Source organism: Lynx rufus, unplaced genomic scaffold (genome assembly GCF_022079265.1).
Source record: "Lynx rufus isolate CCGP_SWC_20201006 ecotype Redwood Valley unplaced genomic scaffold, mLynRuf1.p SCAF_9, whole genome shotgun sequence".
Taxonomy (NCBI): Eukaryota; Metazoa; Chordata; class Mammalia; order Carnivora; family Felidae; genus Lynx; species Lynx rufus.
Window position 1 is genome coordinate 23,037,515 of NW_025814897.1, and position 13,245 is coordinate 23,050,759.

Consider the following 13,245-nt stretch of genomic DNA (forward strand, 5'->3'; position numbering starts at 1 on the left):
AATTTACCAATAATCAGACAGTAATAATTATAATCGAATACAAATGGATGTCCTTGGCCTTCCCCACTTCTCTTTCTACCTCCAGCTTCCTCTGGAGCTCCAGGGGCCTTGTGTGCCTGTGAATGGAAATACCTGTGTGCACACCCAATTTCTGTCTACTTTACCTTCCTTCCTCTGCAAAAGACCACCCCTTGGCCGCTCCTCTGGCTTAAGGGTGCCTGCACACTGGTGGTGTGGTCTACACTCTGGAGGATGGGTCAGGGAACGGGTCCTGTGTGGAACCAGACTGTGAACTAATTAAAGCAAGGACTTCCAGAGCCCCAGACCTGCTATACACAAGGAGGAACACGGGCTCCAGGCTCCAGGGACTATAACTTAACCCCTTAACCACATGGACTATTTGACCAGTGGGAGCTGAGGACCCAGGCAGAAGAAAGCTGCAAGGAGCCCTCTAACGCACTGGCCCAAGGCAGGGAACTCAGTTGCCAAGACTAAGGGCAGTACTGTGTTTGACACTCTGCTTCATGCACGACAAATAAGGTGACAGTCTCCACTCAACTACCTGCTGGCGCATTGCTGCTCCAAATACTGATGTAAGGTTTGAATTTGAATTAAGTCAAATTTGAATTAACTTAACAATATTGATACTCTATACTTATTTAATTTTAACAATATTGATACTGTATAAAGCTTTTAAGTCATCCTCACCAAAAATCAATAAAATATCAAGAATTAATGTTATACATCCCATTAGAAAAATAACTTTGAATAGGAGGTACTGTTTGGTAGTACCATGATTCTACTTTCTCAATGAAAGCCAACCCTTTAGGGGTGCCTGGGTGGCTCAGTCGGTTAAGCGTCCGACTTCGGCTCAGGTCACGATCTCACGGTCCGGGAGTTCGAGCCCCGCGTCCGGCTCTAGGCTGATGGCTCGGAGGCTGGAGCCTGCTTCCGATTCTGTGTCTCCCTCTCTCTCTGCCCCTCCCCCGTTCATGCTCTGTCTCTCTCTGTCTCAAAAATAAATAAAAGTTAAAAAAAAAAAAAAGCCAACCCTTTAGACGCTGGATACTGTACTTATCAAAGGCTCACCTAAAAAATGTCAGCAATGATCACTTTCAGTAGCTTAGACAACCAAAAGCATTAATCATGAAAACAGGTCACAACTCGGGCTTGCTCCCAATATGAGAGCTTTCTATAGGACAACTACAACCTTAACCAAAACATCAGAAATGGAAACCAAGGTTCATCCGGTTCATGGTAAGGCCAAATACCCAAAACCACAGTTCTGTGTTTCACTATTGCCAGGGAAAAAAATATATATATATATATTCAGAGATTGCTGGACTCATGAAAAAAACATACTTCAAAGCACTTTATCCCCTACAATCAGAGGAAGCTAATCACCCGAGAAAAAGTACTAATGGCAACTCACCAACTGTGAGGACTGCCTCCGACTGTGTGGCACCATGTTCATTTGCGGCTTCGCAGATGTATTTCCCAGCATGCTCCTGAGTGATGGCCTGAATGTACAGAGAGCTTGAGCCAGCTCGGGACATGATGAAGTAGACAGGCTCCAGGTCATAGCCCCCAGGTCGTAAGTGTGACTTCCGGGATTTTGATCTGAGCACTTGAGACGGATGGCTGGTTATCAACCCGTGCCTGTCATACCAACGCATGACTGGGACTGGCACGCCAGTGGCATTGCAGGACAGAGTAACAAAGTCTCCATCTACCACCTTTGTACTTGCTGGTGCTGTAATTATAACTGGCTTGAGTCCACTGCCTATTAAAACAGTAATTCACACACAAATACACACACATAATTAAGAGTATGGTACCTACAATGCAAAATAAATTCATCTTCTTGCATAAATGTTATCCATGTCGCGCCCAAGTAACAGCCTTAAAAGCATCTTTCGTACATGTATTTCTTAACAGTGTTTTTTTTTTTTAATTGAAGTATAATCGACATACAACATTAGTTTCAGGTGCACAACATCATGATTTAACATATGGATACACACTGGCAAATGATCACCACAATAAATCTGGTTACCATCCCCTAAACAATGTTTTACATGCAGAAGAGTATGGAGAACACATTCATTCCCTGAAATAAGTGTTTGCAAAGACATGGGCAAACAGGGATATAGGACGGTAATAACTAAAACAAAGATAACCCCCCTCCTTGTTAATTCCCTTCTCAACTTTCACCACGTAAAACTGTCCCTAAAAAGTAGAATTCTTAATTGTGGGCTCCTGGACATTTCCCTACACAGACTTCCTGTCCTTTAGGGAAAAAAAAAGGGTTTCCTATACACATTTGACTGCTGTTAAGTATAAAACAGGTGAAGCCATGAACAAAGTGTCAAGGAGCATAAAACAAAATAATATTCCTTCACAAAAATAGTTCATTCCAGGGGGAACCTCTGATTACAAAAAGCCTGGGAGAGAAATCTGTTCTGAGTGAAAGTCGACGAGTGTATTTCTTATCATGTTACACAAACAACATTTTTTGTCTCTAAACTAACTCTCTTTCCTTTTGGTCCCAGGTATTCTCTGGAGCCATTTTTAAGTGTGCCTACTATGGAATATCGATTACAAATGGAATTTTCTCCAGTGCATCCTTCTCTTTCTCCAGCCCTACTTCCTACCTTTGACAAAACCAACACTTGGTATGGTTAGATTCCCGAATCTCTGCCAATCTAGAAAGTGTAAGATGCTGTCTCACTGGTCATAAAGTGCACTCTCCTGAGTACTAATGAGCTTGAACATCTTTTCACGTGTTTATGTGTCACTGGTATTTTTCCTCCTCTTTGAAATGCTTTTTGTCCATTTTTCTGTTGGGTCATTTATCTTTTTTGTAATGGTTTCAGAGTTCTTTGTATATTCCAGCTAGTGTTCTGTTATTCGTTATATATGCTGCTAATGTCTTCTCACAGTTTATTGCTTTTTAAAAAAATTTTTTTAACATTATTCATTTTTGAGAGTGAGAGAGACAGAGCATGAGTGGGGGAGGGGCAGAAAGAGTGGGAGACACAGAATCAGAAGCTGGCTCCAGGCTCTGAACTGTCAACATAGGGCCCGACGCGGGCCTCGAACTCACGGACCACGAGATCATGACATGAGCTTAAGTCAGACGCTTGACCAACTGAGCCACCCAGGGGCCCCTGCTTTTCTTTTCATTTAAAAAAAAAAAATTTTTTTTTAACATTTATTTATTTTTGAGACAGAGAGAGAGCATGAACAGGGGAGGGGCAGAGAGAGAGAAGCAGAAGACACAGAATCTGAAGCAGGTTCCAGGCTCTGAGCAGTCAGCAGAGAGCCCGACGCGGGGCTCGAACTCACGGACCGTGAGATCGTGACCTGAGCTGAAGTCAGACGCTTAACCGACCGAGCCACCCAGGCGCCCCTTTTCTTTTCATTTTTAATGGTATCCTTTATTAATAAGGATGTTCTAATTTCAATGTAGTCATATCAATCTTTAAAAAAAAAAATTAGCCTAAAATGTTAAGTTATATCCAATCAGATAGACGTCTCCTGTATTTTCTTCAAAAACTCTGCCATCTTGCCTTGCACAGATAGGTCTTTAATCCACTGGTAATTTGTCTTTATATACATTACGAGTTAGAGATTTCATTTCTTTTTCTCCATTTTGATGAGCAATTATCCCACATCCACACTTGAAGTGGATGTCCTCCTCTTGGTAATCTGCAATGCCACCTAAGTCAAATCCTTAGGTGCAAATGTCTTCTTGGTGGGTCTTTGTCTTGTTTCAATAGCCTATCTGTTCCTGCACCAATACAATATATCTTAGTTACCACAGATTTTTATATATGTTCTAATACCTGTAAAAATAAGTCCCTGTGTTTTTCTTCTTCTTTCAGCATGCCTTAACTATTCTTGGGCCTTTGGTCATGCATATAAATCCCAGAATCAGTTTGTCAACGTCCTCAAAATATCCAAATAAGATTTTAATTGGAATTGCATGAAGTTACAGAAAGTTTCTGGGAAGACCTGACAACTGTGTAATACTGAATTTCGGTATGTACCAACTGATATATCTTTCTAGGATACCTTGGTCTTTTTAAGTGTTGCTAATATTAAAAGGTGACTTTTAAATGATATTTTCTGCCTGTTGTTGGCTATAGTGGTTAATTTTATGTATCAACTTGATTGGACGAAAGGATGTCCACATAACTGGGTGGGTCTGCAAGAGTGCTTCCAGAAGAGATTAGCATTTGAACTGGTGAACAGAGTATAGCAGATGGCGCTGCCCAACGCGGGTGAGCAACATCCAATCTGCTGAGCACTCTGTAGAGCAAAAATGCAGAGTAAAGGTGAATTCTTTCTGTCTGCTTAAGCTGATCCACCTTCTCCTGCCCTCGAACACTGGACATCAGCGCTTCTGGTTCTCCAGCTTTTGGACTTTGGTCAAGACTTAAACCAACAGGCTCTCCACCACCCCACAAATGAACTACACTATTGGTTTTCCTCCTTCTCCAGTGTATAGAGGTTAGACCATGGGACTTCTCAACCCCCATAATCATGTGAGCCGATTCCTATTATAAACCACCTCTTATTTATATCTTATATATCCAACTGGGTTTGTTTCTCTGGAGAAGCGTGACTAATGCACTGGTATATAGAAAGACACCGATTCTTCTTTGTTGGTCTTCATCCAGATACCTTGCTAAGTGCCTTTATTATTTCTAATAATTTGCCAGCAAATTGAGAATTCTCTGTATTGGCAATCACAGCTGTTATGGGTTTGATTTTTTTCTTTCCTATCCTTATATATTTTATTTTGTTTACATATTTTTTTGTCATTCTGTGCTGATCAGAGTCTCCAGTATGATGGCAAATAAAAGATTTTAATTTTTTTTTTTTTTACTGTTTATTTATTCTTGAGAGAGAGAGAGACAGAGTGTGAGCAGGAAGGGGCAGAGAGAGAGGGTGACACAGAATCCAAAGCAGGCTCCAGGCTCTATCTAAGCTGTCAGCACAGAGCCTGAGGTGGGGCCTGAATCCACGAATGGTGAGATCATGACCTGAGCCAAAGTTGGACACTTAACCAACTGAGCCACCCAGGTGCCCCAATAAAAGAGATTTTAAAGAGAATGCTTCCAACATTTCACCATAAAAGTGACATTTCCTGTAAGTTTTTGTTAGATACTCTTTTTTTTTTAATTTTCTTTTTTTTTTTGAACGTTTATTTATTTTTGGGACAGAGAGAGATAGAGCATGAACGGGGGAGGGGCAGAGAGAGAGGGAGACACAGAATCATAAACAGGCTCCAGGCTCTGAGCCATCAGCCCAGAGCCCGACGCGGGGCTCGAACTCACGGACCGCGAGATCGTGACCTGGCTGAAGTCGGACGCTTAACCGACTGCGCCACCCAGGCGCCCCTAGATACTCTTTATCAGATTAAGAAAATTCCCTTTTATTTCTATTTTTCTAAGTGTGTCTAACATGGATACTGAATTGTGTCAAATGTTTTCCTGCCTCTATTCAATCATGATGAATGACACTTTAAATTTTCTGACTGATTCCTGGGCTGACTCGTTAGTTAAGATGTATTTCCTTTTTTAAATATTGATGGCTTGCTAATATTTTCATAAGATTTTTGTATCTATGTTCATAAATGAGATTGGCGTTTGGTCTTCCTTTCTTATGCCATTCCTTTGTGATTTTAGAATCAAAATCATAAGGACTGGAGAGTTCCCAGTTTTTACTTTTCTCTGGAAGAGTTTGTGTAATATTTGGAATGGTCTGTTACTTGTAAATTTCGTAGACCTCTCGATAAAACCTATATGGCCTGGTGTTTTCTCTGTGGGAAGATTTTAAACCCCTAATCAGTTTCCTTCATGAGTACAGGACTACATAGGCTTTTTAATTTCTTTTAAGTCATCCTTACTAAGTCGTATTTTTCCTAAGAATTTGTCTATTTCCTAGGACATTGTAAACTGTTGACATAAAGTTTATCACAATGTATCTTTATCTTTTATTTTATCTTTACCTTTATTTATTATTTTTAATCTCTACAAGACTTGTACTTTTTATTCCTAAAACTGTTTATTTGTATTTTGCCACAAAGGTAGGTCCATTTTATTAGATTTGCAAAGAACCAACTTTTTTCTTTACTGAACCTCTCCATTTTATCTTCATTTTCTATTCAATTGATTTCTGCCCTTTAGTATCTCTTTTCCTCTGCTTCCTTATTTTCAGTCTTACTAGTTTTCTTTTATAAGCATTTAAGGCTATACATTCCCATGTAAATTCCATTTTTACTACATCCCACACAATTCAATCTGTGGCATTTTCACATTGCACTGTAGTTTTTTCTCTGTTATTGAGAAGCATAATTTTACATTTCCAAATACATGCCAGTTAAAAATGACTTTTACTATTAACTTCTAAAATAATTGCACCAAGGTCAGAGAATTGGTCTGTATCACACTGATTCTTTGACACTTGAAATATTTATAACTCATAGGCAAAAGATTAATATCCCTAATGTAGAATTCCTACCAATCCACAAGAAAAATGACCAACAATCTAATTTTTAAAATGGACAAAAGACAATGAACAGTCAATACATAGGAAAACAAATTCAAATGACTCATAAACATATGATAGGAAGCCCAACTTCACTCATAGTAATATAAATACAGACCAAAAGGTATTTTTTTTTTTAAACTATCAGATGGGCAAAGATTTAACACCTTGCCCTGGTGAGGATATGAGGAGACAGGCAGATACACATTGCTGGTCAGTAAGAATAAAAACCAGTAACAATTTTGCAGAGCAACTCGGTGATATCTACCAAAATTACCAAACAAAGATGCTTTCATTTAGCAAATTCATTTCCAGAAATCTATTTTATAGATATTTACACCTGTGCAAAATAATCTATGCAGATGGACATTCATTATAGAACTCCTTAATAAGCAGTCATTTGAAAAAGAATGAAAACACTGTTTAATGAACCATCTGGGAAGATACCAAAGATATGGTAAATAAAAAACTCAAACTGAGGAATACTACCTCCATTTACGGGGGGGAAAAGATGTTATTAAGTGCACACAGACACATTGTGTGTGATTGTATATATACACACAAGGATATTAAAGACACTGATAAAACTGGTTAGTTCTAAAGGCAATATGGCTGGCCAGGGAATAGAAATGAGAGACTTTCACCATATGCCTTTTAAACTATAGTATCTTTTGAAAAAAATAATTTAAAAAAATTTTTTTTAATGAAGTTAATCAAATAATATTGCCTCTTCATGGAAATGCCCATCTGCAACTAGAAAGGAACATGGAAAATAGGCATAGTTCCTTTATGGTAATGGAATTATGTTCTCTAGTGAAAATGATTTAATTTTTAACCAAAACAAAAGCCTATCTGTAAAGTAAAACTTCCTATGGCTTCTGGACCCAAAAGCCTACCTTTTTCAATTTCAAGTCTCCCAGTAGACTGTATGAATCCAATCCCATTATCTGCTACACACTGATACAGCCCAGAATCTTCCATGGTAACACCACTGATTTTCAGTCTGTTTCCTACAGTTAGATGTCGTGGGGAAGGATGAACAGGTTGTGCATTATGAAACCAGGTACGGTTTGGAGTTGGGTTCCCATGAATCTCACAAGTAAATTGTACTGTGGCACCCAGAGAGACTGTCTGGTCCTGTAGTCCTTTAGAAATTGAAGCATTTTCTAAAAATAAAACATATAAATTAAACTCTAGCCCTTAAGAGGTACTTTTTAAATTATCACACAAGACACATAAAATCTCTCTACCAATAACTAGTTGAAATCAAATTGCATTGTTTACTCACCACATTCTCCTACCTGCTATGGTCATCAAGACAAAATTAGAAATGTATTTGAACTTCCTTCTAATCAAATAAACCATATGTCACTAATATTTCATAGTCTCTTTTTCTAGATCTTCCCACCCACTTATCTCTCTCTCTCTCTCTCTCTCTCTGTCTCTCTCTCTCACACACACACACCCACACACATATACATCTTGGGCTTCCCTGAGCATTTGTTTCAGGTGATTTGTTTGAAATAAGTAGTTTCCCATGATTTCACACTAAACAAGAGCCAAAAGAAGAATGTTTATTCACAGGTTAAATTCTTTTTATGGTCAATTCTGCCGTTAGGCTAGATGTTATACTGGGCAGGAAACTTCCTTTACTATCCATCAAGCCACTTTTTCCTAGACCAAGTAAATCATTTAGCAACATTGGTAACATATGCCCAAATTACATGATTATGCATATTAACTTAGACCTGATTATCACGTCACTTTAAATCTCATTTGCCATACACTTACTTAATTCCAGGGTTACCTACGTTGCAAATAAACACATGCAGAAGGTTTACAGCAACTATATTTACTATGAAACCACTTACAACCTATTTTTTTCTGGCTTTCATGAAAATCTGTTTTGATAAAGGAAAACATTTTCCAGTGCTAGACATGACAGTGAGACAGGGAACTGGAAAAAAAAGGAAGGAAAAGCTTTGAGATAAAGAGTGTATACACAGCAATGTGGGTGGAAATAATACAATGAAAGCATTCCTTAAGGGAAAATAAAATGAAATAGATTTCTTTTTGAGGTGACCTTTTCTAGTCAGTACTGTTAGGTACTCCTACTAGGTCCAACACACTGACACAGCCCAGAATCTTCCACATCATTAGGAAGGAAGAACAAGCTTTGCGTTGCATAACCAGGTTGGGGGGGTAGGTTCCCATAAACATCCCAAGTCAAATGTTCTGTGCCACCAAGATATACTGCTGAAATCAGCAGTCCTTTAAAAAAAAACAAAAACGAAGCTTCTTGTGACATCATATGTGAAGATGTTATTTACATGTCATTTATAGCTCCCAAATAGATCTTCCATTCAAACATCAGTTAGACCAGAAAAATAGCCTGACCCGAAAAGCAATTTAAGAAGTAACGTCTTACCAAGGACATTAACCATGTAAGTCACATGTTTTACGTCTCCAGACTTGTTTCCCACTATACAAGAATAGTTTCCAGAGTCCACCGGGTCAATGCTGTCTGTGGCAAGATGGGAATGCAACCTTCGCCAGTTGCTTCCCGGCACAGCATCCTGACCGTCCTTCAGCCAGTGCACTTGAGAAACTGGGACCCCACTCACCACACACTCCAGGGTGACGGGGCTATGAGAAAGCACAGCTAGTGCCTGTGAAAAGGTGGGGTGAAGAATGTGAAAATCGTCGGAAGAAGGGCCTGGAAAAAGAAGGGAACAAAAAAATGTCATTATTAAACATCCACTTCCAATCTCTTCCTTACCAAATCTGCAAGCTTTCTCATCTCCCCATTTATTCTTCTTTATGCCACAAGGTCCTACATGGTAGCTTAATCCATTTTTAGTGGAGAATTAAAATGAAAACACTTTGTGGCCCCTTAGGGCTATCTCTGCATTAGCAGTTTAGATATGCAGAATTTTTGACCAGTCCAGAGACCACCACTTTGTTGTGCTTTGACCACTGGTTCTAGCTGAGTTCGGCTACCGTAATCTCAAAATCAGCTATGACTACTGTCAGCTGAAAGAGAACAGCTATTAATTTTTCATAATTCAGTTAGCCACCAATTTGATTACCACTGTTACAAAGTTATATTGTCTCTATTATTTCTTTTTATTTGAGCAAAGGGTCAAGTTCTCCGTCTGGTTTCCACTCTGTCATCCTGACCAAAATTCTCTTCTAAAAATTCATTATCGCGGCGGGGGTGGGGGGCAGGGGCCGGGGAGGCGCCTGGGTGGCTCAGTCGGTTCAGCATCCAACTTTGGCTCAGGTCATGATCTCACAGTTCATGAGTTCAAGCCCCACATTGGGCTCTCTGCTATTAGCACAGAGCTCACTTTGGATCCTCTGCCCCCTGCCCCGCGACTCTCCCCTGGTCACACTCTCTCCCTCTCTCTCAAAATAAATAAATACATAAATATTTTTAAAAATTAATCAATGAATTAAAAATTCATTATCTTTTAAACACATGTACAGTACTATACTATAATGCATTCGTGTATTTAATTTTTTTATAAGACTTTCTTATGATAAGCAAATAGGATCTGAAAGAAAAATTCACTCTGATTTTCCAATGCCTTCTAAAGAATGCCTCTGAGGAAGCTTCTCCTGAGGAATGCTTCTGGTTACCGTTATTCTCCCAAATACTTACGACTGACAAGAAGCTTTCGGCCAATGGGTTCAACTTTTAGTTCATGAGTGACAGGATTAAAAGCTGCACACTTATATGATCCCTTGTCCTCTGAAGATACATTCAGAATCTGAAGATTCCCTGATGGAAGGATTAAGTACTTCTCTGAGGAAAGAAGGGAATGCAGTTAGGCCTCTATATGAAAGACCCCAATGAAAACAAAGGCTAGCAGTCGTGCTTTCAGTGTAGACATCAGAACAGCAGCAACAATCAGAGAAAATTGATTAAATGAAAGAAAGGGGAAGTCAAGGCGGGGGGGGGGGGAAGAGTCAACAGTTCTAGAGTAACAAAATCGAACCCATCAGAAACATCTGACCTCAGACCATTTGTTGAGCACACTGAAAGCACAAGCATATGTAGAAAGAGATGCAATGCCCACAGCCCCCACCTTGAGCAAACCTCTCCGGACAGCACTCACTGATCCGCCAGTGTCCACTCATGTCTACCCATTCATTTTTTTCTCAACAAATACACACTGGGTGCCTGTATTGATCCAGGCACAAGTGATACGATAAAGAAAGCAGACTGCAAGCCCTGCACTCATGCAGCCAACATTCCAGTGCAGGAAATGGGGGCCGCAAAGAAAGGGATAAATAACAAACAAACAACCAGAAATCTGTCTATTACAGTGCTGTGGAAACTTTAAAAAGCAGCTAAGTAAAGGGGACACGGAGCAATGGGGCATGGCATAGTATTTTACATAGAGCCATGATGAGGGAGGTCTCCTCAGAGGAAGAAATATCCGAGTGGAACCCTGAATGAATGGAGGGAATCTGGGATTGTAATCATTTCTACAGTGTAACCACTCATGCCGGTCTTCTTCTGACTTCTGAGAGTAGAGGCAATACATCTTATGCATTTTTGTAGCCACAGTCCTTAGGACACGGAGTTCAACAGTAGGTTGCTTCATGACATTTGTTCTGTGGGTACCACTGGCTTTTTGTTGAAGGTCTCACCTGTGGAATGTTTCAGCCACTTTCCCCGGATTTTATAGCGCACCTCAGCCTTGGGGTTACTATCTGGTACTTTGCAGCCAATGAAACCGGTACTCTTTTCTTCCGCTGTAATAACCTGCTTTGTTGGTGAACCAAAATCACCAAGAACTAAAATACATAAGTAAATAAGTAGAAAATTAATTGATTAATCAATGCAAATGTGAACGCTCCCCAAGGAAACTTAAAAACTAGAAGCCACATCTTGCAACGCGGCCGTTTGCGGCAGCTAACCCCAGTTCACAGAGGAGCGTGATTTTTTTATCTCAGGAAGGGGCTGGAGTAGAGGCCTAGAGCTAAGTCATGGCACCCTTTTCCAGAAGCCAACGCTTCCAGGAGACTACAAGACAAACAAGCAAGCGGCCCTTAAAACATGGAGGAGAACCTAAAGCATAGTCATTCCCATTCTGTCAAGAGACATCCTTTTCCAATCCAGTCGCTCATGAACACCCACTTTCCCTACGCATCTTTATGCTGTTTGTCGCTACTCACACTGCAATAAAATGGCTTTCAGGAACAAACCCAATTCCTCTCACTACTAAGAGTTCGCTACAGATGGAGCCTGCCTGGAAGGGTTCTTTATGATCTGCAGTGCTGAAAGCATCCAGCCGCCTGCCACTAGGAGTTCAGCCTTCCCGTGTGAGTCCTGGAGCTGTCCATGGGTCAAAGCTCTACGAAAACATTTACTCTTCTCAGTTACGACAAACTCACTACTCCTGGGGGATCCAGATTTCTTCTGTAAATAGGGGTGCCCTGACAAAGACATCTTCCATTACTGGAAGCCATCACCATTTGAAAGGCAGATGGCTCAAACCTACTAAGAAAACCACCACATTCCAGATTTGCCATAAGTTCAATACCCGACATTCCTTTCTCTACAGTCAGTGATTTCATTCCTCCTTCTTTAGCCTGGTTTCAATTAAATAAACTAAAATCACTCAGTGATCAAGACAAATAAAACAATTAGATGTGAGCGAGATATGGGACTGCATGAAACAACTGAGTGTCAAAGTTGACAAAGCTTTTTTGTTGCTGCTGCTATTAAAGGACTTCTAAATGTTCACAAAGAAATTCAGAATTTGCATTAGAAAACCCTCCTAACCATGTAAGAGTTACTTCCATGCCCCTGTTACACAGGAAGACAGGAGGCCAAGCTCATGGAGGTTCAAGTGCATTTCCCCCAGCTCAACAGTGAGAGTCAAGGCTGAGATGAGGACGCTATGTGTTTACTCCAAAGCCCACGCTCTTCCCTCTATTCACACATGCAAGTACCAGCATTCTAGTTTCTAGGAAAAAGCATAAATCTGAGGGATAAAATTAAACTCACCAGCAGTAGATACTGTTGCAGGGCCGCTCACAATTGCCCCGATGCTATTGTTGGCAACGCACTGGTAGGAACCCGAAAGGGAGGGATTAAGGGACAGAATAGTCAAAGTCCCCTGATGCATCTTAATCTGTTCCATGTTTCTATCCAGTCTTTTTCCATTATGCAACCATGAGATATGAGCGGTCACAGGCTTAGCAGAACAATGGAGTACTACGGGTCCACCAAGTCTCTGGACAGCGGACAGTGGCTCAGAAATAAAAGATGGTGCCAAGTCTACCAGGAAACGTTCCCCACGTGCAAAGGGGTGGGGAGAATAGGAGAGAAAGGAGGTAAGGGGAGAGAGAGAAGAGTACATTGAATACATTTCATCTGAATCTATGGAACCAGAGGCAATTCCGTATTTTATCCATACCTGTTACAGTTCTTAATGCTTGTACAAGTTCTAGGAACATTCTGATATGACTATTTTTGGAAGTAAAAAAGGGCAACGTGTGAAGCTACGACTTAAGGACCAGGGTAGAATGGATGAAAAACCTTTTGATGTAAATCCGACAAAATACCAATTCTTTAAGTGAGAAAAAGCAAACTGCTCTGTGTATGAAGTAGCTTCTGGGAAATGGAAGTCAAGAATCTGAGGGGCTCCTGGACGGCTCAGTCAGTTAAGT

General features: G+C 40.3%; 1 protein-coding gene across 1 annotated transcript in view; it reads right to left on the reverse strand.

Moving 5' to 3' along the window:
- CDON (cell adhesion associated, oncogene regulated) overlaps window positions 1–13,245 on the reverse strand; it is a 104,440-nt gene that overhangs the window by 53,304 nt on the left and 37,891 nt on the right. The window contains exons 3-8 of the mRNA XM_047071576.1: window positions 12,581–12,853; window positions 11,218–11,364; window positions 10,223–10,366; window positions 8,987–9,274; window positions 7,455–7,724; window positions 1,433–1,783 (exon numbers count right to left, since the gene is read on the reverse strand). Coding sequence (XP_046927532.1) covers window positions 1,433–1,783; window positions 7,455–7,724; window positions 8,987–9,274; window positions 10,223–10,366; window positions 11,218–11,364; window positions 12,581–12,853 — 1,473 coding nt within the window. The remainder of the gene's footprint in view (window positions 1–1,432; window positions 1,784–7,454; window positions 7,725–8,986; window positions 9,275–10,222; window positions 10,367–11,217; window positions 11,365–12,580; window positions 12,854–13,245) is intronic.